Source organism: Nematostella vectensis, chromosome 5 (assembly GCF_932526225.1).
Source record: "Nematostella vectensis chromosome 5, jaNemVect1.1, whole genome shotgun sequence".
Classification (NCBI taxonomy): Eukaryota; Metazoa; Cnidaria; class Anthozoa; order Actiniaria; family Edwardsiidae; genus Nematostella; species Nematostella vectensis.
In genome coordinates, this window is record NC_064038.1 from 12,429,250 (window position 1) to 12,457,214 (window position 27,965).

Below are 27,965 nucleotides of genomic sequence, written 5' to 3' on the forward strand. Positions count from 1 at the left end.
GCGGTTGATCGTAACCTGCTTGCAGGCGTTTACCCGGTGTTTTATGCGCCGAGTAGTGGCCGCCATCTTGTTTTTTTTTCTGGCCGCGCACGAGCTGGGGGAGAGACGAAAAGGCAACCTCGTTCCCAGGGTCTTTTGGATAATTTTCAATATGGCGTCTAGTCGACAAAGACGGTGAAGACGCAATATTGAAATTTACCCAGAAGACCCTGGGGAAAAGGTTGACGGAAAAAAGCGCGCGGCCAAAAATCCAAGATGGCGCCCACAAACACTGGAAGTAATGGGTAAACACACACAAAAAAAAACACCGGGTTAAAACTACTGCAAGCAGGCTAGGCTGACCGCAATCCGATTTCACTTGCTTGACAGTTTTTTTTAATTTCAATATTGAAATATCTTATCATTTTGGAAAATATCATTTTTTTTATAAGTTTGCGGTGAAAACTCGTCGCACATGGTGAGCGATTCAAAATGTATATACCTTTCCATACCTTTCACTCTGTCAAAACAATAAATAACAGATAGAACCTTTTAATAAGAACGTCCAGGTTTTTCAGTCTTATGTGTTCTGAAATGAAGTGTTAAATTGTGTTCATTAATTTAACAACCTAAAGTATTATATTGCTATTGATAATTTGTGTAACTTGTTCTCCTAATAGTACATTGAATACCATATTTTATAAGCACTAAAATTTAAGAACATCGTTAAGAACATTTTCAGCCTTATAATGCTCGAAAAATAGGAACAGCCCAGCCTCAACTGAAAATTAGACGTTCTTATAAAAAAAAAGAGTGTAAAGCTTTTAGATCCCGGAAATAGATTTGAGTATGACGTTCTCTTTTTTAAGCTTAGAAAATCAACCTAAAAAAGATTCTAGATCGATGTCGTGCAGAATAACCAACTGAAACACGACGTAGTTTTGCTCACAAGAACAGAGTACTGTGAGTAGATAGGATAAAAGAACCACTGTGACCCACAGACATTTATTTTTGATTTCTACCAATTTTGAGAAATCTCAAAGTACTACACTTTTTTTTATAAGAACGTCATTTTAAGGCTGAATATGTTTTAAAGATGTTCTTAAATTTTATTGTTTATAAGTATTTAATACCCAACGAATTATAAGGAAGAGAATAAATCTTAATGATCAATAGCAACAATAAGTTACATTATTTCGTTGTATAGAATATAATCCTCTGATTAGTGAAACTCATGACACTTTGCGACATCCTGGTTACATTTAATGATCCTTTGCAAGCTGAGTTTACATGTTTGGCTTAAAGTAAAAAGACTACAAATACAAATGAAAGTTTCTTAAAATCACCTTAATTGACCAGCTTACAAATACGAAAAAAACATGCAGATAATAAAACAGACACAATCAAAAAAAAGAGAGAGAAAATTCCCTCATTAAGCCAATAAAACCGGTAGTTTTCTTACTCGATCTGCATGCCTTTGGTGCGGGCCATTGCTTATGAAGTCCATGATCAAAACGGCATTTTCTCTACGCAACAACGTATCTGCCTGGAGAAGCCATACGTTACGCTGTTGGGGGTGAAAGCCTGTTTACTGACACACTATGTCAAGGCTAGAAAGCATGGGGAGTGGTCAGTCTCTCTCTGGATTTATCACTTCACTTATTTGTTTTGCACTTCTTTACCCCACCTTCCAAAGGAATTCTCGTATAGCACAAACAACTCAATTAATTGACGCCTTTTTTATATAAGCAATTTCTTGTGCTATTTTATGTATACTGTGTCTGTTAGCTTATATTGAGATCTCACTAAACCCGAGGTTTTAGAGTCACCGTGGCTTAAAGAAAAGCTGTCTTTATATCTAAGGAATGGCGCAAAGACTTAAAAAGAAAAAAAAATAAAGATTACACCACGCAAAGTACGACAGCAAATTAACGTTTCACGTCATCCAAGATAGTCTCCAAATTCTAGAAACGTTTCGAGTCTAGCATGAATACTGTTAAATAACCCTTAAGGATTCCTATTAGCTCAGGCGATTAACTAAAACAATTATAAATCAGTACCCAGCAGCTAGGCGCTATTCGGTTATAACTCGATATTACTTCGGAGTTTCTCGGCCCTTCTCGGTAATAAATCGTTCTTCTTCGATAGTTCCGAAAGGCTTAGTGCTAATCCTTTGCTCATGGGTGACTCTGTGCTCGATCGATGCTATTCGGTCGACTCTATTCTACTCGGTGTTGATTCGGTGCTATTCGGTTATGACTTGGATCTGAAGTAGTGACCCGGTGCTATTCGCTTGTGGATTGTGATAGAGGTTGACTCGGTGCAACTCGCCTTTGAATCGACTTTTGCTTGCTCGGGTGACTCTCAGTTCTATTCTATTATGACAATTCTACTCGAGGCTGGCTCGATGCTATTCGGTTTTGACTCGATTCTGGTCTGGGGCTATTCGTTACGATTAGAGATGACTCGGTGCTATTCGACAGTTAGAAGCTTCTACTGGGAATGACTCGGTGCTATTAGGTCATGACACGATTCTACTCGGGAATAACTCGGTGCTATTGAGATCATAACACAATTCTACTCGAGAATGACTCGGTGCTATTAGATCATGACACGATTCTACTCGGGAATAACTCGTTACTGTTCTGTGAACAGGACGATCGAGTGCATATCCCACTCACAAATAAAAATTCAACTACAATCAGGGTCCGTAATACCCCTTACAATGGCTTTTGAAAGGCCTAAAAACTAAAGGACAACTCTTGCCCTTGAACCACGGCGCGATTGACGCCATTGAAATCTCCAAACGAGCTCCCTCGAAGGAGCCCACAAACGCCTCAACATGGCGGCACATCTGTTGAACATTTCTCTACGTGATACAAGGCTTCCCGGTGGTCGGAAGCTTTAGGTGTTAGTAAGTACACTGTATATCGGTGTTCTAAGCTGTCTAAGGCGTAGTTAACAAGGCCTCGTGCTCCCTGTTCCCGCCAAAACTTACATGTTGTTTCTATACCATTCACAGGTGCTTTACACCTGTTTCCTCGGGTGAGGTTGGGTTACCATGGCAACTCATGGCACCACGTGTTACTTGATCTCTGCCTGGACCTGGGGTCCATATCCGTCTCCAGTCTCCCTCTCAGGTCACGGACCGCGTGCTCGTGTACTTGGCACAAAACGCGCGCAGCGACTCCACATTGATACCACAATGCCTCGCGAACTCTACCAGCTCCGGGGTGGCTTGGGTACCGGTGGCGGAACGCTTCCGCTGACCCTTGGCAGGCGGCTCGTAGGAGGCACTTCCGGTGAGGAGAGTGACCAGGCCTGTTCCGGTTTTGTTGGTGAGGTGGCGGCAGCAGCTGACGATTTGTTTGAAGCGCCTGGCGAGAAGGCACAAGTCACGTGTCAGGGTGTCGAACAAATAGAAATATAATCATTATACTCCGTCTTTACTTAAACAGCCCGGCGCATAGGCCATCCCAGCTATAAGCTTGCACGCGCATTACCATAGAAACGTACCTCAACTACTAGAATGCAAGCGCGCGCTGCATGACGGTAGTTGAGGTAAGTTTCCATATGCCGCATGCCTATAGCTGGAATGGCCTATTCGTACGGCTTGAGAGCTGTTTCTGCGCGCCAAGTCTCAGGACAGATTAGCCTATGAGATTAAGAGCAGCACAGCAGTCCCGGGATTCAAACTGAAGAATTATCTCTTAAAACAGCCTATTCTTGATCTTTTTTTTTTTTTCATTTCTTTTTAAAATGACATCCTTTTTTTTTATATGACACCTTTTCCATTGTTCTTGCAAGTCATTTATTTCACTAATAAAAATACCTATGAATAATTTACAATATTAAAGAACGGGGAGGGTTTGATGTATCAGCAGGGAAAAAGTGGGGTTTAATACGAACTCATTAAAAATGGATGAATTTAATGACTAGAATACTAATGAGGAGAAGGTTAAAAACTAGATATTAACCGTGAATACTAATGAATCATATTAAACCTTGAGTAGAAATGAGAAAGAAAAACACCACTTTTTCGCCGCAGATTTACAATGTGATAAAAAGAACGATTGAATATCAACAGTGTGTCGATTTAATTGTCATGGCAGCAAAATTTGCTTTCGTAACCCTTCGAAATTCAACAATAAGTTCAGCCAAAATTATATGTGCAATTTTAGAAAATTATTCCACCAGCAAACTGTGGTGTGAAAATTATTCCACCAGCAGACTGTGGTGTGGCTATTTGAGGCGTCTACTCACTCGTTTCGCTTGTTCATTGTCGTCGACATTTAAGTTTTTGAAATAAGATATTTGGCTTAATAAAAATAAGTCGCTCTTCTTCGCTTTCAGTGAGCTCCATTCTCGCAGCGTGCTCACACTGAAACTCCGAGTTACGAAAATTTTGCAATTCCTTTGGAAATTGACTCCTTGATTGTGTACAGTATTGATCTAATGAGCTTTGTGCAATCCAACTCTCCTAGGTTTTCTTGCAGGTCAATAATAACCTAAACCATGTTTGATTTTTATTCCAAAAAATGTAAACTTTTATTGAGTTTTGTCTTTTTTTCTTTAAATTGTTATTTACTAGGTATAGATAATTTCAAGAGAGCATAAAATAAGAGAGGGCACTTTGGTATTACCCGCGCGCCATGTCGATTCCGAATCTGGCTATTTTTAGTAACCACCACCGCATTTAAGAATTTGGAAATAAAACTTATAAATCATCACCATCTTATCGGATTACGAAATTCAGCTGTTTACTGATTCCACCACGCCTAGGCAAACCACCTATATTCTACAGCTTGTCTTTATTCTTTTAAATAATTGCCAATTTTGTCACTTTTTGTCATACCACCTAGTAATTCTACAGCTTGTCTTCATTCTTTTTGTCATACCACCTAGTTATTCTACTGCTTGTCTTTATTCTTTTTGTCAGTAATTCTAAAGCTTGTCTTCATTCTTTTTGTCATACCACCTAGTTATTCTACTGCTTGTCTTTATTCTTTTTGTCATACCATCTAGTTATTCTACAGCTTGTCTTTATTCTTTTTGTCATACCACCAGTTATTGCACAGCTTGTCTTTATTCTTTTTGTCATACCACCTAGTTATTCTACTGCTTGCCTTTATTCTTTTTGTCAGTAATTCTAAAGCTTGTCTTCATTCTGTTTGTCATACCACCTAGTTATTTTACTGCTTGTCCTTAATTCTTTTTGTCATACCATCTAGTTATTCTACAGCTTGTCTTTATTCTTTTTGTCATACCACCTAGTTATTCTACTGCTTGCCTTTATTCTTTTTGTCAGTAATTCTAAAGCTTGTCTTCATTCTGTTTGTCATACCACCTAGTTATTTTACTGCTTGTCCTTAATTCTTTTTGTCATACCATCTAGTTATTCTACAGCTTGTCTTTATTCTTTCTTGTCATACCATCTAGTTATTCTACAGCTTGTCTTTATTCTTTTTGTCATACCACCTAGTTATTCTACTGCTTGTCTTTATTTTTTTTTTGTCACACCAAGGTTGTGTCTGGTCCACACGACCAGTAATTGTTTTGCTTTCTGTTTTGTTGTTTGAATCTCTTTGTGATTTGCGTTCACATACCGAGAAAAAAGAAAAACGCATTTAATCAAGAAAAAATGAAAAACATTTGTAAACTCAAATTACCTCCTTATTACATACGCCGATGTCGGTGTTCGAAAAAAAAAAAATGGCAAAAAACGAATGACAAAAATGGCCACTTTATATAATCAATGGAAAGGGAATCAATATAGGGGTATGCGCGCTTTCTTGCCCCAAAGACAATGTAAGCCAATTAGATGAGCTTTGTAACCAGAGGGATTTTGTCTTCCGGAATCCGTTCTCGTGCGCTCTTAAAACTTTTTGCCACGTCGACTGGCTGGTCGAATTTATGTCAATCATTGTGGGTACGGTAGCGCGCGTCGCACAGATAAATTGGCGTGAAAACTAGACTTTAAAAATCAGCAAGAGCTCTATTGTGGCGCTTTATTTTGTTTGAATTTTGTCAAAATGTGTGGTTGGAAAGGACAAAAGGAAATATGAATCACAGGATGTTGTATTTATTAGCGGAGCGGCAGGTAGCTTCCAAAGAAAACCATAAAAACAAACCAGTCACGGTGTCGGCATCCTAAGATCTTCTCGTCAGGAGACTTTTCCGTTCGTTCCACACAGTTTTTATAACTATCTATTTGCTTGCGGCGTTAAAAAACAACTCTCAAAATCAAAGTGGTAAAACTACGTGATTAAATAATAAAAACGTGTTCAATTTCAAAACTTGGTTGAGACACAAGTAATCTCTTGTGTGTTTCATTTAGTCCTCCTACTGAAAATGTGTCTATTTCCATCGAATGACTTTGGAAAGCATTTGCGATAGTTTTTATTAAACTTCTATTCGGAGGGGGGGGGGGGGGGGCGTTGTGTTTTGCGGTATTGCGGTATTGGTCCTTTTTTGTACGAGATTGCGGTAAAAGAACAAAGAACAAGCGGTGATGCAGTATTTCAAACACTGCGAAAAGCGAGATTAAGCTTTTAAAACGGCAGTATTGCGGTAAAAAAAAAATAAAAATATTGCGGGGTTGCGGGGTTGCGGTGTTAACTTGATGTTGCGCGTGCTCTTCAAAATTTCGTCCTTCTGTGCGGTATGCGATGTTTTTGAAAAGTTTGTGCGGTATTGCGGTAATAAGACCCCCAACGAATTATTGGAATAAAGTCAATAAAGCGTTTTCTAGATGGCTATTTCGAGAGGTTAGACTTGTAAAACTGAATTTAAGCAATAGTTGAGGTGTGGCTGATAAGGGTTTTTTTTTAATAAAATGGGCATCATATATGTTATAAAATACAATGGGAAGGGCTACTAGAAAAGAGATTGTATGAACGAAACTAACATAGCAGAGCCGTTAAAGGGGAAACATCATATATTGCGCATTCAGATTGACGCATGCAGATTTCAGCTAGGCTCGATTTCCAGCGGTCGCTAGGCCTCATCGGCCCCACTAACAGCTGGAACAATGGTCACGCACGCTTGTCCGTGACGTCACATCCGGTATTATGCAACTTATTTGCATCTATTCGAGCTAAAAAACACCCAGAAACACTCGAATACACGAGGAGGTGCAAAATCAGCATTTCAAAGCCAAACATAGCTCGCTAAAATGTGCAAAGTAGAAAAATAAGTACCAACGGATGTTAGCGCAGGGACCGCGGAACCGGTATTGCCCGAGCAATACCAGAAATCGGCGAGATTCGCTAGAACCCTCAGAAAGTGCTCGAGTTAAGCGGAAATCAGTGCCATTTTTCGAAATTTTCTCGGGGGGAGAACCCCCCCGAACCCCCCTACTGGGGCTCGGGCCGTAGGCCCTTCGCGGCGACGGCCTCCGGCCGCCGCGGCTCCGCGGTCAGTTATGGCCAAAGAGTTGGCAATACCAAGATCACGCCCGCTCCGCGGGCCCTGTAGCGATCACTCTCTGGCGCGACAACATGTACATAGAATATTTTTTTCAACCCGAACGGTTCTCCGAAGCCTGTAGGATAAACACACCCGTTCCGTGTAAAAGATAATTCAAAGCTATTGACATAGATTACAAAAAACATCTCTATCGGAAACATTTTAATACTGCTAATCCATCGGATTTTGGATTGAAGACTTCAAGCTTTTTACTTGAGCCTTTCTAATGGTTAGCGGTCATCTGCATGAGAGCTATCCAGGCGCTTTTCTGATTGGCTGATATTCCAATCGCAGGACAAACGACCAGACCAGTTATCCAGCCGTTGATGGGAGCACGTACTGCGGGCTCAATGCAACGAGCTGGAAATCGAGCTTGAATTCAGACTTCAGGCAAATACTCGCGGGTCTCAAGGCTAACAGAGATATTTCCAGAGTCCTTTGCAGCGGTCTTTGTCAGCTATATTAAAAACGCCTAAACGAGTTAAATTGTTCATTCGAATATATACTCATTTATTATTAGCGTCTTTTGTCAGCTCACTGTTAAACCGTTCTTACGCAAATAATATACAACAGACCAATCTTTGGTTAATATAACCTCCTAGAGTAATCATATTTTCTTATTAATTTTTTGTCATTGCAAAAGAAAAAATTAATTATGCAGTTTCTGCGACCCTTTGTGCCGGCGTATCAGCATGTCACTGTAAAGTTCGTATTAAAAATATACACAGAATAATAGTATTCGTAAAAATACACCTTTTTCAATAAAGTTTGACTATATAAGAGAATGAAAAATCGAAAAAGGTTTGGCCAATAATAATGTTTTCTTGTATTAAAAATTCGTTCATTCATTACAAGGGCCTCGCTACAAACATAACTTATGCCTAGTGCACACTAGTGACATAACGACAGAACAACATAGGCGCGTGCACTCTTTTAAGCCCGGCATAACGACATGACAATAATGACATAAAAGAAAAAACATTTTTTTCCCTTATGTCGTTATTGCCATGTCGTTATGCCGGGCTTGTGTCAAAATGACGAACTATTCACACTTGGATTTCCCTAACCAGTGGTGTGTGTGGCATTCATCACTTTCCATTTTCTTATTGTCAAACTTAATTGAAATAGGTGTATACGAGCAGTGTCTGTGGTCCTTTGTGTGAGAGTACAATCATTTTATTTATAAGGGCTATTGCGCGCGTCCTCGACCAGTGAGTGGCCATATTACCGTAAATGCGACCACCAGTAAATTGCAAATCGACGGCAGTGCTACTTTGAACATAACACCAGTTATTTTACAGTACAATAGCAACAAGAAAACAAAGCCGTTACAAAAAAGGAAAGCCACAAAAAAGAAAAAAAACAATAACAAATAACCAAAGTAACAAAACAACAAAATAATTACCAGTTATTTGAAAATAAGTTATCAGCCATATATCAAGTTTCGCCGAGATTCATATCATATATGAATATAAATATTTTATAGTCATCTTGTGATGATCTTTAATATAGCAGGAAATACTCTACTTTCTTAATAAAAAGAACAAAAATTAACAACAATAATATTAATAATAATAATAAAGGAAATAATAATAAAGGACAATAATAATAATAAAGGAAACACTTTTGACTTTCTATACTTTTTTCTAAATGTTTTGTTTTCTTTACAAGGAAAAATAGTAAAATCGCGAATATTGATGGGTCATCGTAAAATCGGAAATATCGTCAGATCGGTCATCGTACAATCGGAAGAAGTTGTTAGATCGGTCATCATAAAATCGCAAAATATCGACATTGCTAGAAATAAGGAGTGATGTCGGTTGATCGGTCAGGTCGTTAGACTGCGATAAAATCGGTCTATCTACAATAACCCCAATTGATATTTTGCTAATGTAAATTATCTAGCGTTCAAAATTTAAATTATTTCGGGTTCAAATTGGTAAGGAAACAAAGGGTGTCTGCAAATGGAAAAAACAAATTACCTCATAGTAAACTATCCTTAGTCTTCAATAACAAGAGTTTAATAACAAGTGCTTACCGCGCAATACGAAAAAAAAATGACAAAGCAAGGCTCAAAGAGACGAAAACAGAAAGATGTATAAAACAAAATGATTCATAGAAAGCCCCCCTTATTTTGCGATAGAAAGAGTTTAATTGCGCGCTTTGGAATACATAAGTCAAAGCCGCGCAATACGAAAAAAAATAGACAAAGCAAGGCTCTAAATAGATAACGAGAACAGATAGATTTAAAAAACAAAATGATGCATAGATAGCTACCCTAATTTTGCGATAGTAAGAGTTTAATTGCGCGCTTTCGAGGATACAAGTGATAGCCGCGCAATGCGAAAAAAATACAAAACAAACTCCAAAGACATGATGTTTCAAACAAATTATCTCATTTTTCGATAGTAGGAATTTAATTGCGCACTATTGTGTGTATTAAGTACTAGCGGCGCAGCGAAAAACAAGGAGCCCTCATTTAACAGAAACCCCTGCGGAAGCGATCATCAACTGAGCCTAATCTCATTCTCGCTTGCTTCTAAGTACGAAAGCAGCGAGAGTGCAGATTGTCTGGAGCTACGCGATACGAAACTCTTTCACTTTGGCTCATTAGAGTGTAGTAAGAGCAGCTGATGTGTTCGGTATCACCCAAGGCTGTGCATTGGATGGTTAGACTTCGCTTCCATTAGAAGGGCATTAATTGGTGGTATGAGACATTGAGGCAGCCATGGGTTAATTAAGGCTATAGCAGGGAAAGTTTATATAACGGTTCACACAAAATAGAACGTGCGATTATTAGTATTAAAGACGCTTGAAAATATATGCGAAAATAATGTGTGACAAAATAAAATTATTTGGTTGAGCGAGCATGCAAAAATTTATTTGGAATGAGGGATGCAAATAGAAAAGACAATAAAAAACATAATAAAGGTAATCGATTATTTATTGTTTACCCTCGTTTAGAAGATATTCGACGAATAAACGCCATTGGCTGATTGTCACATGTTTTGCTGGAAACCATTTATCAGCTGTCGCGTGCGATCACGTGTCATTCACGTGGTTGTCAAGTGTCTTTTTTTTAGAAAATGTTTGGGAAGGCGTTTTTGAATAATCTTTAAGATTTTTTTTAAGTTCATAAGAATACCGGAGAGATTTTCAGTAGAATGAAGGAACATTAAAAAAACTGGAATATAACATTCAAAGGAGCGTGTGCGCATATTGAAATAAGTCTATTTGCCTGAGTGAAAAATTACAACAACACTGTACGGTTCTTGTTTCTCATAAAGGTACATGCTGTACATACAAAGCAAGGGCCGAAGCAGGGGGTGGGGCACGGGGGGCACGTGCCTTCAACCCCCCCCCCCCCCCCCCCAATATTACCTTAAGCAAGCACGACGGCGACGGCTAGGACAACGAGATTGAAAAAGATGGGTTCGCGCTTGGCGATCAATTATAATATTTAATTGCAATGGAATTAGCGAAACATTATAGGCAGAGATAGATAAACATGAACTAAGGACATTATTTCTACAGTAGCGAACGTGGTTAGAGGAGTTTTCACGGCAAACGTCCGCGTCCTTAATTGACCGTGAAAGTTGGAGTTTTCACGTCGCGGTTTTATGGAAAACAGACAGAACGCATTTCCACGTGCTACTATGGAATCAAATCCCATTGTTTTTTGCCGTCGTCGTCCACGTTCCAGTCGTCGTTGCTTAAGGTCCCTATTTAGAGGCCTGGTATGGCTATGAATACGGAGTTTACCATATACTTCAGACGTGATCAAATATAAACGTGCACAGCGCACACACAATACGGAGTTTATCATCTACTTAAGACATACATACCACACGGACACATCCTCGTAACGAGCTTTCTTGCCCTCGTGTTCTACAGACTCGCTGTCCTTCTGCGCGCGAATCCACCTACAGGTCACAAACACACTTAGATATAACCACAAGGGGATCCGTCAGGTCTCAGTCTGTCCGCCTGTCAGTCCATCCGTCTGATAGTGTTTTGTCCGTCTGCATGTTCATCTTTTCATCTGTCCGTTTATCTGTCAGTCCGTCCGTCTGATAGTTTATTGTCCGTCTTCATGTTCATCCGTTCATCGGTCAGTTTAACGGTCCGCCTGTTTCTTTTATTTATTTTTCGCCCACCTACCCATTCTAAGTGTTCCTTGATGACTCTCACCTGTTTCCACGTTTGAACTCTGCCTCGAGGTACTTGATAGTTTCGCGGGCACCGTTGTCATACTTTTTCAACTCGTCAAGCGCTGCGATGACTATGGAAAAAAAGAGGTTTTCAAAAGAATTCTTTCAGACTACATAGTAGGAGCTACTCAACAACCATACCAACATAGTAGGAGCTACTCAACAACCATACCAACATAGTAGGAGCTACTCAACAACCATACCAACATAGTAGGAGCTACTCAACAACCATACCAACATAGTGGGAGCTACTCAACAACCATACCAACATAGTAGGAGCTACTCAACAACCATACCAACATAGTAGGAGCTACTCAACAACCATACCAACATAGTGGGAGCTACTCAACAAAGAATCACTGGGATGCAGATTGTTCAAATGGCACATATGAGAAAATTCTGTGCAATTTTTTTTAGCAGAGCATGTTCGTGCATCATTGCATAGCCTTTTGCGTGACATGCTCGCATTACAAGTATGGATGGCCTTATTTTCTTCCTTACTATTATTTTGGCATGGGATCATTATTACATGACATTTGCCCAAAAGATACATAAATCACAGCCTTGGCTACATAAACCACCAGGAGAATTTGCGTCACACAGTGTCACGATTTAATGGTACATTGCGTGACATGACAACGAGTCCCGTTGTGTGATTATAAGGAACTTATTCGCGGTGAAAAGGTGTCGTATCCCAGATTTTGCGTGCACGCTGGTGTGGCATATTGTGTGACATTACGCTGTGACAGAAATGAGTCTCTTTTTGTGGCCTTACCCTGTGTTGGTATAATCAGGAGGAATTTCTCCATGGTGACAAGACGTCGAATCAGATGTAACTGAGAGCACAACGCGGGTGCGTCAGGGACCAAGTAGGCCGTCGAGCCTTTGGACGTACACTTTAGGGTCTTCTCTAGCTTGGACACCTCGGACTGAATGGAAGGAACATCATCATCATTGTCATCAACAGCATCACCGTCAATACTTTGGTTATTGTGATCTTATTATACCATCATCATGAATACTCGCCACCACTATTATCATAATATTCACTGGCTTTATGATTGTCATTACCATCGTGGTCATCATCACCATCAACATGACACAGCAATCATCGCAATCTATTTCTAAAGGCTTGGCTAAACTACCGACATGTCGTGCGCGACATGTAGCGTGCGACATGTCTCCTAAATGTTTCCTAGTTTAGCCATCACCAAAACATGTAGTGCGCGACAAATTTTGTAGAGCGCGACACAAAAATGTTTCTCAACTATTCGAGAAACTTCTTCTGCACTACAATTGCAATCAACCAAAGCAAAGCCTCATCGTTTGGTCTAGACGAGAAAATTAAGCCAGGTTCCCAAACTTAGTCCTAGCTGTCTCTAGAAAAAAATCACATGACCTGGACAACCAATGCTCGCCAGGACGACTGATGACACAAATCCGACAACTCAATGTTTGTTTGACGTGAGTCCCAGTCGCGTGAACACTTTTGATTTTACGATACTGGATTTTACGATAACCTTGATTTTACGATGGCGTTCCTATCTCCGGGCGGAAATACAGTGAATTTCATAAGAAATTACCTCGATATTACGATATTGGTTACACTAATATTCTCGATTTTACGATATAAATCTGTTCTCCCAAGCGCAATTTCGACCTCGATACAACGATGTTACTGATTCTGTCTAACAACTTAGAGAAAAAAACTCAAGACACCACACACGTACAGTACAGTAAATTTATTTTTTGGCCTTTTTTATTTTCCTTTATATCGTAAAATCGAGGACCTCTTTGCAAAGATACCTTGATTTTACGATACAATTTCTTTCTTACGAGGCACATCGTAAAATCCCAGCCCAGTCCCAGGCGTTCTTATCGGGTTACCCGTGGTTGGGTTTCCTGTGGATGATAAGAGTTGTGACGTCACAGGAAACCTCACGGTTCATCTCCGAGCACAGGAAACCCGGTAAGAACGCCTGGGACTAGGCTGGTAAGATCCAGGTTCAACTGTAGATACAAACGGTCAGACTGCATGGAAACTGGGCTCTAGGGGATCAGAACACCCACCTTCATCCTCTGGTGCGCCATCGCCTTCATCACCTTGCTCCTCTAATAAACAACGCAAGGTTGAACTTAATATTAGGGCCGTATCAGGGGGTGGGGCACTTGGTGCAATGGGTGCAAAAATTATAAGGAAATGACCAGTAGGGGTGTGGCTGTGCTCTCCCAATATTTTCTTAATGTTTCGGCTCTGAATGCTGCAATGCTATCAGTACAGATTGCCCATTAAAGTTGTTGGTGTCCATTAAAAAGCCTGTTGTCTTTTTTATGACAATTTAATACACTTTAGGCAGTGCCTAAATTTATATATTACACTTGTAACAGTGCGGTTCCATACCTCCTTCACTGCCCTTTGCTTTTTTTATCACGTGGTTCAAGTCTAAGATACCTTGACTTTGTTGTGCTCCATTAGTTGGTGCGGTCCCACAAATTGCTGGTTGCTCTCGTCCCACATGAATGTGTTCAGCGCCTGGGGTAAGCGAGGGATATATTAGATATGCTAGGACATGTATGCTAGGGGCATTCAGGGCTTTCATTAACTTTCAGAGTAGGCGGTGTAGATTGATAAGTATGGGGTTGAAGTCATTTTATCTGTTCAAATAAAACATAAGTCGAGAGGCCGGCGCTCGGTGGAAAATAGCTGGCACTTCCACCGACCGCCAGGGCCTAATGAAATCTCTGCGGCATATTTTGTTTAGTTACATGATATCTACTAAAGTTTATGTGTGACACTAACGGGACAAATTTGTAGATCATGAAAAAAAAAGTAACAAAAGTTAGATTCAGGATGATTTGACATACCTCATTGCGTGAAAGTAGGAGGCCAAAACTCTTCAGGCACTGTGTCCGTATGATAGCCTGTGTAGGAATAGGCAGTCATGAAATTAACGAGATAAACCTTGAAAAGGAGGGCTGAAGGGGAAGGAAGGATGGGTGGGGGGGGGGAACTCAAAATTACGCGGGATTCTTTGCTAAATTACGCGCTAAATTACACGAAATATCAACTGTTACGCCCAAACTTGAAAAGGTTAACTTTTTGCGCTAAAATATCTTAGGCGAGTTTTCATTGGCTTCTAGCCACCAGCCAATTAAAACGGTATTTTATTATTAGTCCTAGGCCTTCGCGGTTTAGCAAAGAACGCCAAGTCATTTTATTTGTTTTCGAAATTCAGTTCGGAATATCGCATTGTTAAGAAGAATATCTCTTTTTTTTTTTCACGAGAAATAGAGGTAAGAACCCTAAAAGAACACATCAGCTGTGCACTTGAATGTTTTGTCTTTCAAAATTTAGCCAAATTACGCGGGATTACGCGGAAATTTGTGGTTTACGCGGATTACACGGAGAAAGCCAAATTACGCGCTTCCTCACAAGCGCATAATTCCAGAAGCCCTGCTTATAATGCCTCGCCAGGGAGCGAGGTATAATCTTACTCCTGCAATGCAAACACAATTAAACTTTGTGACTTAAAGCAATAGCTACCTTAAAATCCAAAATCTATGATACAAATGCTGTATGTACCTTTCTAATATGGGTATTAATCTATGCTTGCAACATACCTCAAGGCACCTCCCCTCCCTGGCAGGTCTACTCCAGGTCATGCCAACCCCGATATGCGCATCATGCAGGGGGGCCATGCCCATCACACACACATCCTCTGGGAGGGAGAGCGTCTGATGCCATGTCGCGTCTGTCGGTCTGCATACCACTTGCCTCCATAGGTAGCTACGACCATTAGCTGAAAAAAATTTAAAATTTGAAAAATTTGAATTTAAAAACTGTGAATTTGTTTGGGGTTTCTTCATTACTCAATAAAAGTCTTACTTTATAATACTTCATAACTTTATAAAAAAAAGATGAGCATAGCCACTTCTTTTATTACTATAACAATAATAACCAGGGGTTTCATTTAGGCCCGGCGGAACCGCCTGCTACTATTTTCCAAGCGCCTGCTACTTTTTTTAAAAATTTTGATTCATGTTTTATTAATGTTTTATAAATTTTGATTAATTTATTTAAACCAATAACTTCCACCCCCTACTTATCAATTTCCACCGTCTACTCTGAAACTTAATGGAACCCCTGATAACAACGATGATGATGGTAATGGCGTTGATGATGACAATGACAATAACAATAATAGTAATGCATTTTTTTAAACACAATAGAAATTACAGAATAGCTTATGTGGTCATGTAATACACACCCCCTTACTGACTCATATGAGTTTAATATTACCTATCTAAAATTTACTTACTAACTACATAGCTAAAAGCCATTGGATTACCTACCAAACACATTAAGGAACTAACTAAGAATAAAGTGACTAACTTACCAACGTACTTCATTAATTAAATAACTAGATGACTTGCTGCCTGGATCTTGTCCAGTCTATAGGACAGCTCAAATTTTAAATTCCAAATAATCTTTTATCATTCACTGTGACCCGACATGACGGATAAACCTGGAATATTTGCAATTCCAGATAGAGAGAGAAGACACAATTTCTTCAGTGGCTATAGGTTCCTTGTATTACGGACTGATTTTTAAAACAAAAATAATGTGAGACCGAAGTGCACATAACCAGATTTTGGCTTTTTAAGATAACTTTTCCTTGATCATCATTGCCCTTTGTATTAGCTCAGGGACAAAAAGCTCAAATTTCAATGACACTACAAAAAGTCGCATCAATTTAAAAAAAGTCGCACTTGATATTTTGTTTGCTATAAGTTACTAAGTACTCAGCGAAATTCTCCGCCTTATTCGATGTGAAATGGGCTTATTTGAAGCGTCATGTCATGTTTTTCCGTCATGTCCTTGTGTGCTATATTTTCATTGAGGGGCAGATGCCTCAACCATGCTTAGTTTACCAGATTCATAGGAAAATATTGGATAGCTTCTCCAAATGAGCCTATGGAAATGGATACTTTCAATTGGTGTTTTTCTAGAATTAGGTAATGGTAGGTGACAGAGACTTGTTTTGAGTACCTGTGCTGGCGAGATTCTCATCAGATGGGAGAAGGTTCAGCAAAGAAGCCATCTTTGACCACAGAGAAGTGGAGCTCTCGACACATGTAGATATGATGTCAGGGTTCGTGCGGAGCCAGTCTGCCATCACCTTCACAGCAGGGAGGAGACGTGCACTGAACAGACGCCTGACGACAGAAAGCTCTTCCAGGTCCTCAATACGCCCCCAGGAAGAGCTTGATGACTCTGCACATAGCAAAAACATCATATATCCATAAACAAGGCTTCCATTTGGTCCCGGCGGCCGGCGGAAACGCTTTTAAATGTCGACTTTTTTAAATGTCGACTTAAGTTTTATTTGAACTAAAAAGATAAAATAACTTCCACACCCTTCTTATCAATCTCCACCTCCTACTCTGAAAGTTAATGAATGCCCTGATAAATATTCATTTCTAAGACAGGGGCGGCGGAGTGGTCCCATAAGTGGGAGGGGAGGGGAGTTGGGGGAGGGGTGGGTAGTGGTTTCAAGGAAAGGGGTGCTGGTGGTTTCATGGGGGAGGGGCGTCTGGTGGTTACAAATCCTTAAGCGCTATAAGAACGCAGGGAATAGGTTTGTATGCACGGGATTTGAAACTGTTCAACAAATTTGTCGAAGGTTGCATATGTACTGCTTGAAACCGGTTTGTTTATAAAAATGTTCATATATAAAGAACCATTTGCTCAGAAAAGTGGGGGGGGCAGGGGGCTGGCGCCCATTCTGCCCCTCCCCTTCCGCAGAACCTGTAAGAAATCCTAAATTCAATTTTTCTAAGAAAAAAATGCTCATAAGAATTTCTTTGAACTTCTTTAAAGGGGACATTTCTAAGATTAAAGGGCCTGGCATAAAACAAATGTTTTCCCCATCCCCCAGTAGACCTGATTACCTGTCTCCACATCAGACACGTCACTACCATCCCCTTTTGCCATCTTCCCTGACACCAGACCATTCTGCCTCATAATCTGTTGGGTCAGCAGTTTCCCTGCCTCACCAAGCGCATCCTTATGATCATGTCCATTACACACCCCCTGGGAGAAAATTGTCACCGGCTCAGCACTCTGCTCGGTGCCCTCCTCCTCTGAATCACTCTCGACATAGACATCATCACTATCCTCAGATGCATCCTCGAGGTCCACCACCCCTCCTTCACTAAGGTCGCTATCGTCTTCCCCGCTGATCGTCCCCTCCCCTTCACTGTTGCTCCCAGGATAGCTGTCATGGCTACTGCTGGTGTCTAGGTGTTTGCGGCGTCTGCGCCTTGTCTTGATGATTTTCTTCAGCTTGCGTGTCTTGGTAAGTTTCTCATTGTGCTCGTCTTGGTCAAGCTTCATTGCCAAGCCATTACTGAGCTGTTTGGTAGTATTGCTTGTAGGTTTAGTGTCAGTGGGCTGCTCCAGTTTTGTGATGCAGTGCTGCAAGAGTTGTGAAAGGAAGGCAAGGCTAAAGGCAGTGCCTACCAGTGCGTCAGATGACCCTGGAGCTGTGGAAAGGAGTACAATGCATGTTATGGTATACATTATTTCAAATAAGATTGCACTGGGAAATCCCTGTCACAACCCACAGTGGTTCATGAGTAACATATAAATGGCTGAAACCTGGTCTGCAGAAGCCATGTGATTGTTTAGTATGTGAAGTATGAAACACATCAGCACCAGGCTAGCAGTTTTACCCAGTTCAGTGTTGTTGTCTTTTTGGTAAACGAGAAGCACAGTTATACAGTAGTTACAACTGTTTTGCTGGAATAGGTGGCTGGGTGATACAACAGCATACATACGTGCTGGGTCAAGCACTAAGAGGTACCATTAGAGCAAAGCCCTTGATCCAGCCAAGTTACAGCATATTCCCACATTTCCTTAGTACAACCCTACATATGTAGCTTACCAAACATCCTGAGTCTTGTGACAGCCATAATCACCACAGCAGCCAGCTTTACCATCAGTCCACTTGTCAGTTGTGCTTCCCCCTGGCCTTTAGCACTCTCCTTGCCACTAATTATGTCAGGGATACCATTGGCCAGGGTGGGGCTGGATGCCCCTTGAGGACTACTGTCAGGGGGGGCCTGGTTTTCGCTTGCTAATGCAAATATGAGGTCTTGGAGAACTGACTGGCAAAGTTGGCCTATTTCATCTCCTGTCACTTTGGGAGAGCTGTGAAAAAACGTGAAAAAACACCTCCAATAAGAGCATATTATGGCTGTTTCAATAGCATGGTGAGGAAATTTACAGTATTCAAAAACTTTTAAAACTAGTTGAATATCATTTCACCATTTCACCAATTAAAAAATAGGGCAGAAAGGTAAATATTGAAGTTGGAACAAACACACCTTATTAAATAAAACAAAGTGGAATATCAACCAATATTGTTGCAGCTTTAAGGCATCACAGTGCCTGCAACAGCAATTTACAGACGGACTTCAAGTTAACATACCTTTCATGGCCGTAAAGGACGTCTTGGAGGTACACAAAGTAGACCAGGAAGCGAGTAACCCTAGAAGGTAGTTCATCATTTATTACTTTGCTACAGACGCACATTTATGGCAATAAATCCCCCTCCCCAACCTTTCTTAGTGTCTCCTACAAAGACAGATTGACTTCAATTTATTATAAAAAACTAGACAAGCAGGGCATTGTCACATGGACTTGCTCCCAGGGACCAAAGCCAGATAAGGTTTGTTAGCCAGGCCCATGGTCACCGTAACTTACTAGTAGGTGTTTGTTGGTGTTTTCGCATTGAAAATCCAGCTTTCCCGTGTTTTGGGTGCCATCTTGGATTTTTGCCCACGCACGAGCTGGATGCGAGAGCAAAAGACAAAAGCTAGGGGAGGGGGCGGAAACACCAACAAACACCTACTAGCAGGCTAATGGTCACTAGTGGCAGTGGCACTTTGTCATCACCTTGAAAATCTAAAATAGGGTGTTAGGGATCTGCTTACTGCAGACATGCAGGAATTCAGATTCAGCTGTGCAGACCAAAGTGAGTGCAGTGCTGTAGATGGGGGGAGGGACCCCCCCCCTCCAATTGGTGGGACAGGTTAAGTTGTACTTTGCTTCCCAAATAAGAGGACCAGTGTTAAAAGTAAGCTCAATTTCTCCTCTACATTAGCGCTTGTAAATTCCTTGATTTTTTGGATGACGATATTAAGCCGGAGGTCGTGACCCACTCAGAGTTGCCACAACAGGTACATTTTTTTTTAGTTCTTTACATGATATGTCAACTTATAGTTGCAAATATTCCGGGCTTCTGGAATTACGCTGAAAAAACTCAAAATTATGCAGGATTCTTTGCTAAATTACGTGCTAAATTACGCTGAAAATCAATCATTACGTGCTAAATTATGCGGGATTTGCAATACATTTTTCTTTAAAAATCAAAATTTTGAAAAATTTCAAAATTTCGAAAATATCTTAGGAGAGTTTTCATTGGCTCCTAGCCACCAGCTAATTAAAAAAGGTATTTTATTATTAGTCCTAGGCCTTCGCGGTTTAGCAAAGAATGCCTAGTCATTTTATTTGTTTTTGAAATTCAGTTCAAAATATCGCACTCTTGCGTAGAATATCTGTCTTTTTTTACGAGAAATAGAGGTAAGAACCCTAAAAGAACACATCAGCTGTGCACTTAAATGTTTTGTCTTTCAAAATTTAGCCAAATTACGTGGGATTCCGTGGAAATTTGTGGATTCTGAGGAGGAAGCCAAATTATGCGCTTCCGCACAAGCGCGTAATTCCAGAAGCCCTGAATATTATATGGGTGGGGGAACAAGTAGGTTTTTACAGTACCTCTCTGTAGTGGAGGCTGTGAGTGGCAACTCTTTCATGCCCATCACCAGCACTCTGTTCTTCTCAAAGAGCCTTACCAGATTACCTTCAGTTCCTTCAAAACTTTCCTTCGCTATAAGACTGCGCCAGGACAAAGTGAAATGCAAGAAGATGAGGAAAGAGGGAAGAAGGAAGATGCAGCAATCAGAAATCATAGAACTGAATTCTGCACATGCCCTTCTGATGTGCAAAGATTGTTCTGGTTAACACATCTTTTTGTACTATCAACAGCTGCTTAATCTAAATGGCTTTACCAATCATGTTGTTATGGTCATTAAACAACATAATAGGGGATTCAGAGTGTTATCTTTCGTATCATGTTACAGTACATCTTATCCAGAAAGCATAAAGTATAGTACAACAATAACAGAGGAATTTCAGTCCTGCCATATGTTCTCTATATATTGCTGCCTCTCCCCTCTTTTTGGGCGGAGTCCACACCCGCTCTGATATACTGTATCCTGGACCCAGCCCTGCATAACACTAAGGACTTCTTACCATCGTAGGTAATGGTACACGCCCTCCGCCCCACATGACTGGCTGACCAGTAAGGTCCCAAGCTGGTTATGAGGCATGCCTGAAAATAAATTATAAACACAACGTTTCAACAACTCTTGGGCAGTTTGGAATAGTTTGGGAGAAACACAAAAGGTAATGTCTCTGTAGCATGTGTATGTAACATTCAGCAGAACCTTCGCAGTAGACCCTCATAAGATAGCCACCCACTTAATCTTTCCAGAGTCAGAGTTGTCCTGTTATAATCTAGGGATTCCATCATATTTCATTTGCTAAAAAGGTAAAACAGTGGAGAAGTGTCGTGGTTGGAATTTGCAAAGCTTGTTTGAGGCATTAAAGCCGCATTGTCACCAGTTTACTTCCGGTCGATTACGTAACAATCTCCGATGATTTTAATGGAAAACGTGAAAAATATTTCGAAATATTGAAAGCATTGTGTTTATTGGAAGTTTCTTTGAGGATGTGATTGATAATTTAAAGCGTATGGCCTGTTTAATATATTAGATTTTAATAGATTCTTTTGTCTTTTAACGGTTGAGGTTTCCGTCGGACCTCCGGAAGTAAACTGGTGACAATGCGGCTTTAAGTACAAACTCCCTACCAAGCTGTGGATTGAGATGGAGGGCCTCACAGTAAAACCTCTCTGCTAACTTGATGCTCTTCTCCCCTTCAAACTCTTGCTGGTAGCGAGCTGGGAAAGACCATAGCGAGGAATAGGATAGTATATAATTCAGGGGCCTGTACTGTGGGGTGACATTTGTTTGAAACAGTACATCATATTTTTCAGGGCTTTACTTAAAGGCCCATAAGCAACCAAGCTCACATCAGATCCAGGCTCTATTTCAGCGCTGTGCTAAAATAGAAAGTCTACAAGTTGTTTCAAACTTTTAAGAAACCACTTCTATCCTTGTTAAAATCATGTTAAAATCGTCAAAATGTGGCTCAAAGTTTTAAATAGTTATTACTTTATCGTTTTACAACAATACCTGGCAAATAATTCTAAGATTTATCTATATGCTGGTATTTATGAGATGTCATATGAAAGCGGAAAGCGGAAAGCATCTCGAGCCATCTCGAGTTTGGCATATATTCTCCTGGACTTCTCGCTTCATGGTTATTAACCTAGAGTTTTAATTACAGGTATAGTACTTATCAGTGATAAAACAAAGAATAGTTTCGAGTTTGAGTTATTGCGTGCAATTATCATCTTTCCTGATGACATCAATCTTTATTTGTCAATAATCCTTATCCTGAAGCACGCATTGCTTGGTCGTTTCTTCTTTAGGTTATGTTCTTGTCCTTAATACTGTGGCTTTCTTCACCGGCGAAAACAAGATGGAACATGCACCTCGAGTGATGGTATTGAATAATTATGCGTATTATAGTCGTCCAATCAAATCGCTCGCAAGACAATTGCGTTATTTCTAAACAACAAAAATCGCTTTGGTTGCCAATGGGGCTTTAAGCACAGGATTTGTGGCTTTGTTGCCTAAATAAACAAATGACATTGTAGTAGTACCACTTGAGGGACATGAAGCCCTTCCTTCCAAGCTTCCTCCAGTAAATAGCATAGGTTGCAGTCATTCCTTTTGAGCAATATTTGATACCACATTTTGTTGCTTCAAAAGAGATGAGAAGTACTGTATGAAATTCTACATAGCATTAAATTCCCACATACCTAAGTCGCCCATGTACAACAGACATCTCTGACACGCCCTCAAAGCCCAGTCGGCAACCTCTGCATCAATCCCACTGGCAGTGTGCAGCCCTTGTGCCGTCCAAGAGACCACACCCTTTAGGTTGGTGCCATAGAGGCTTTGTAGCTGAATCAACAAATGGTAGTAGTAGCCAGAGGCAGATATTAAGTGAGACCTACAGGAGCTTTCAAGGTGCTCATCATTTGGTGACACCTGGAAAATAGACAAATATAGTGAAACCCTTAGTTGTACCCTCTTGGGCAGTCAATAGTATTTTATACTTGTATTTGTATTTTTCAGTCATTCCCTAAGCTCTTAGATCAGCCTCAAGTTACTTCCTATGTGCTTTATTACACATACAGTATACTGTATGCCCCCCATTACCCTACCCTACTTAAGCTACGTTATTACCCAAATTAATTAGCTTTTGGCAGGGCTTCTGGAATTACGCGAAAAAAAACTCAAAATTACGCGGGATTCTTTGCTGTTCTTAATGCACTCAAATAAAGCTTACTTTGCGATGCTGTCGCAACCACTGAATGACATCATAGAACACTTTTCTCCAAAGAAGCTCCTCTGCTTTTCTGCCATACTCTTTGGGGTGATTGAAAATCAGACTTTCACAGTTGCTTCTAAGCCTGAAGATAAATAGCTCTATTAGGTCAGACCAATTCATCTGTTAGATGAAAAAGAAATAGTTCTCTACCGATACACATATAACTAACCTGGCGCACACACATTTATGCAGAGAACAACAAGATTAGTATTACCTACTAGTCATCCCTCTTATTATGATAAATAATTTGTTTAGGAATCACCGGTGGCCTGTGTGTTAGCATGTCAGCCTATGGGGCCCCTTAACCCATTGACTCCTGGCTACAGACTGAAAACAGATACCTCCCCCCTATTCTGAGTTTTATACAGCCCGGCTGCAACTAGTCAGCTGTCTTGAGCTGTATTTGCTGATCTCTCTCCCTTGTGTGGTATTTTGAGCGTTTTATTGAGAGGGGTGATTCTGCTTTTCTTTCCTTGTTCGATTTGAAATTTGTCAAAAAGAACCTGTGCTATTATTTGGCTTAAGAGTAGTTGCCAACACCTTGGTTGGATGCATATCTTCAAGACCATTTATCCCTTAGACTGATGCCTGAGTATCTTCATCTTGTTGTGTTTATTTTGCATTTATGAATTTTTTGGGTTGTGGGTACTTCCCAAAGCCGGTACAGGCCTTTTGAGGGGTCAATGTGTTTACCTCTGCATCAGAGTCAAGCATCGGAATCAAGCAGGTTTGATTCTGGGTCAAGACATGGAGAGTATCTTTCTGTTTCTCTGCCCACAGTTTGAGTATTTAAGTATCAGGTACACATTGGGCTGGGCCAGTCTTAATATGTAATTGTACAATTTGAAATGTGAAGTGCTTGGTAAATGTTATTGTATAACACTATATAGTACAGTATACTGCATCGCTATACTGTACAAATAATAACAACAACAACAACAACAAAGACAAGCTTTAAAGGATAAGGCAAATACAATATACTCCAAACATGATAAATCTTTTAGCTGTCTCTCCTCACCTTTGTCTGATAATAATTGTCTCTGCCTGGAAAATTTCTTCCCAGTTTGTTGCTGATTTAAGAATAAGGTCCAGCCGCTGTGAAAGCTGGATGGAGGATCTGTGTGATTAAATTTTAGAAAAATTAAAAATTATTAAGCAATCAATGTTTATTTATCTATTTGCTTCCATCAAAGGTGCAGAACACACAACAGGGCAAATTAAGTGTGCCGGTACTTACACACATTGAACATGACATAGACATATAGAAGAAAAGAAAAAAAAACTATGTAATAGAAAATATATGGCCATGTGCACGGAGTTGCTACCCAATTGACAACCAGCTAAAAAACATATTTTAAGTCCTTAAGGTGATCTTGGTATGTAATCTCATCTTGCCAGGTGGTGTTGAGGACGTGCTTAGTATGTATTTTAAAGAGCCCTTGTCAAAAACGTTTGCTGGGCTGAAAAAAGGCCCCCGGAAAGAGACTCTTTAAAGCAGAAGTGTGCCTGTAGGTTCAGGCAACTCAAGCTCAGGGTTAGTCGATGTTCAGCGTACAGGCTTCTGTGATCTTATGATATCTAGAGTGTGATACTAGGTGAATTCCGTACCTACTCAATTTTAAAATGTTACTCTACAAAAATATTGGCAAAATAAAACTGTGAGACTGTATTAAACTCATATTGCCACTGGCATCAGTGTTGATATCATATGTGACCCGGCAAGGGAAAACGTACACTAGCGAAAAACGTTTTTGGGCAAATCTGGAGGATGAACGATCACTTCTTATATAACAAGGGAACAATCTTGTTATAATGAGGGAACGATGTTGCTCGTTATATCATTCATAAACGATCTTCGGAAGTTCGGAAGTTCGTTCCCTTATCAAATTAAAAAAAAACTATCTAAAGTTATGAAGATTGTTTTCTAAAATTCGTAATGTTCGGAAGATCAGACTCTTAAATTCGGAAAATCGTTTTCTTGAAGTTCATGAGAGCATTCTAACGATTTCAGAAGATCGTCACTAGAAGTATGGAAGAACGCTCTTGAAGTTTGGAAGAATGTCCTTGATATTTACCATATGCAAACTAAGAAAGCGAGTCTACAACATGTTAACGGTGAATAAAATTGTGCATCAAACAGACCTCTCTAAAAAGAGTCCTATATATCTCAGCTTTCTATTGACATTAGGATAGTCTCGATCCGTAAAGTTTGACAATCGATTTGTTTGAGCCGTATGCAAATTAAAAATACGAGTCGGCTCTTGATCTTTTCTTGTCTTTTCAAATTAAACAACAAATTGTTAATGGCGACCATAACTATACTTTGACAGCTTTGCGCTTGCTATTTAACTCGCGCATCAATATCTGAGCTTTAATTTGCCATAACAATCATCGCAATAAACGCACTGATAAACATTTTTCAAATCCCGGAAAGAACTTGTTGTCTTCGTGAAGCCGATCATTTCTTCAAATGAACGATCTTGAAAATCGTTCTTGCATTCAAGTGTTAACCTCGGTGATGGATGATTTTAAAAACAAGGAGAACGATCTTGTCCCTCGGAAGAACGATATTGCCTTTGGACAAACAATCTTAAAAATCGGAGGTCTTTCTCATAGAAACCTGATATCATTCTGAATATTGTAAAAGCGTTGTGCATAATCCTCCAAACAATATTTTTCGTTCCTAGCCTGAACGCTTTTTCTCTAGTGTACGAACACAAGTGTTTAACCAACAAGCTTTCAGTATTTTCATAGACATCCGAAAGATTTTATATAATAAACTTAACATTACAAGGTTTCTTGTAGATACATACAATTTTATCTTTCTGTTCCGATATTATCTATCACTCGTTCAAAAAAATATCAATATCGAACTCCAAATTCACATCCGTGAGCAACCATGTAATATCTAACAATTATTCTGAGAGGGCTGATACTGTATGTCAATATGCTGCTCATATGCGCTCATGTTGTTTTTGTTGTTGTTTTGCCACTAGGTTACACAGCATTTCAGATCTAGTTCTTACTGCATTTATTTGCAATCCGTTTTTTATAAGGAGGGCTAAAGCATAAAATGCTCAATTTTAAATGTCTCAATTTGCTCACCCCACAGAATTCTTAATATGTGAAGACTCGTGGGAAAACTGACCTTAGGGCCATTTCGTTCCGCTAGCAAACACGGGTTGGGGCATGTGCCTTCTGTGACGCTTTTCGTTAGCGTTCCGCAACGCAAGCGTGAGTTTGGCCAAAACACAGAAAACTCTAAGATAGGTTTTTGCATGAGAGGTCACATATTATTCGAAAACAAAACATTTCCAACTAACCCAGCTAGTAGGCTAGAGCAAGTTGGATATACAGGTAGAGATTTAAAAAAAAATTCTAGGAATTTTCTGTATTTATTAGAGCCAGTCTTTTTAAGAAATATGTAAATGACCTTTTAGTTATGGTCGATGTCACGAAAAATAAAAAATTAAAATTAAAATTAAAAAAAATTAAAAAGAACATAATAATTAACTTTAAGTAGTTAATATCCATCTTATTATACTGGAAATAAATATTAACACCTCAGGTATTTTTTGTCTACGAATAACGAAATAGTAGTTATCTTCAGTTATTAATTTGCTTTAAAGAATTCACGTCAAAATAACTGAATACGAGTATTATTATTATGGTATCACACTAAACCTTATTCTCTCTTGAGTTTAGGGCTTCGCTCGAGTTCAGAGTAGCTTAGGAAAAAGGCAATCAGAACCCAAGATATGTGGGAGCTCTTCGCCCTGCTTAAGGGTTAGAAGGAATAAAGAATTCCCGCAGTGAGTTTCCTCAAACGACTTTCTTCATGAATATAAAACCCACTAACCTGTATAAACGAGTAACCGATGTGTTGCCATCCTTATCTCGGTTTTTCGCGTAGATATCCCCTCGAATTGGTGCTTTTCTCATAATGAGAATACTCCCTCATGTTAGGCCACAGAGAGGGATTTTTTCGGGAGAAAAACCGGTCGAAATCCACGACAACTACGAAGCAGCGAAACAAACTCCACTTCTCTTTCGGCAGCCATGTTATTGGGAAATGGCGAACTAGAACCCAGGCGCGCTCGGTTATCTACTAAGTATGGGGTCCTGGGTAAAGGAAGGGGAGGGGTGGGTGGTAGGTAAGTTGGAGACCAGTTTTTTTTATAAGGCACGCGTATGCTTTATGTGCATTAGGCTCTATTTCCAGCCGTCGCTAGGCCTCCACGGAAAATTCGAGGTTAGTTTGAAATCTGGAGGACTGATGACTTTTTAGACCGGCCTAGAATCATGGCCTAGAATACTCCGAAATCGAAAGATAATGACAGAGATCCCTATAACTAGGGATACCTATAATTTTATAATTTTGTTAGATAAGACACCCGTGTGGTATAAAAGGTTTTGTGGGAGGGTGTCGAATTTACAAAAAGTCGGCTACTCATGTTTTTTTCTTGCTGAAAACACCACACTATAGCAAATATGAACTACACCACACTGTAATGCGTTATTTCAATTTTTTAGATTGCAAAACTATCTCATCATTTATTCTCTACATATTGTTTTCATCAATTCATTTTTGTTTTCATATACAGGGGAGCGTAGCTTGGTTCTATAAATTAATGGGATATAACCAGGGAGATTACAGA

At 39.9% G+C, this 27,965-nt stretch overlaps 1 protein-coding gene across 1 annotated transcript; it reads right to left on the reverse strand.

Moving 5' to 3' along the window:
• Window positions 1-515: 515 nt before the first annotated feature.
• LOC5514141 (nonsense-mediated mRNA decay factor SMG5) lies at window positions 516-27,385 on the reverse strand. Its single transcript, XM_001634324.3, has 19 exons — window positions 27,167-27,385; window positions 24,326-24,424; window positions 23,266-23,389; window positions 22,733-22,964; window positions 21,656-21,745; window positions 21,037-21,115; window positions 20,500-20,619; window positions 19,151-19,210; window positions 18,605-18,870; window positions 17,610-18,203; window positions 16,708-16,932; window positions 15,279-15,457; window positions 14,523-14,579; window positions 14,110-14,190; window positions 13,728-13,769; window positions 12,433-12,586; window positions 11,638-11,728; window positions 11,292-11,369; window positions 516-3,356 (listed from the first exon to the last, which is right to left on the reverse strand). Exons 1-19 carry the CDS (start codon window positions 27,247-27,249, stop codon window positions 3,116-3,118), a joined length of 2,895 nt encoding a protein of 964 aa, XP_001634374.2. The 5' UTR covers window positions 27,250-27,385; the 3' UTR covers window positions 516-3,115.
• Between the last annotated feature and the right edge of the window lie 580 nt (window positions 27,386-27,965).

Coding starts and splice junctions, on each gene's coding strand:
- LOC5514141 (XM_001634324.3), bottom strand. CDS start 27,249: ATGAGAAAAGCACCAATTCGAGGGGATATCTACGCGAAAAACCGAGAT. Junction 19,211..20,499: donor ACAGCCTCCACTACAGAGAG/GTACTGTAAAAA, acceptor ACTACCTTCTAG/GGTTACTCGCTTCCTGGTCT. Junction 13,770..14,109: donor TGGAGCACAACAAAGTCAAG/GTATCTTAGACT, acceptor GTTGTTTATTAG/AGGAGCAAGGTGATGAAGGC.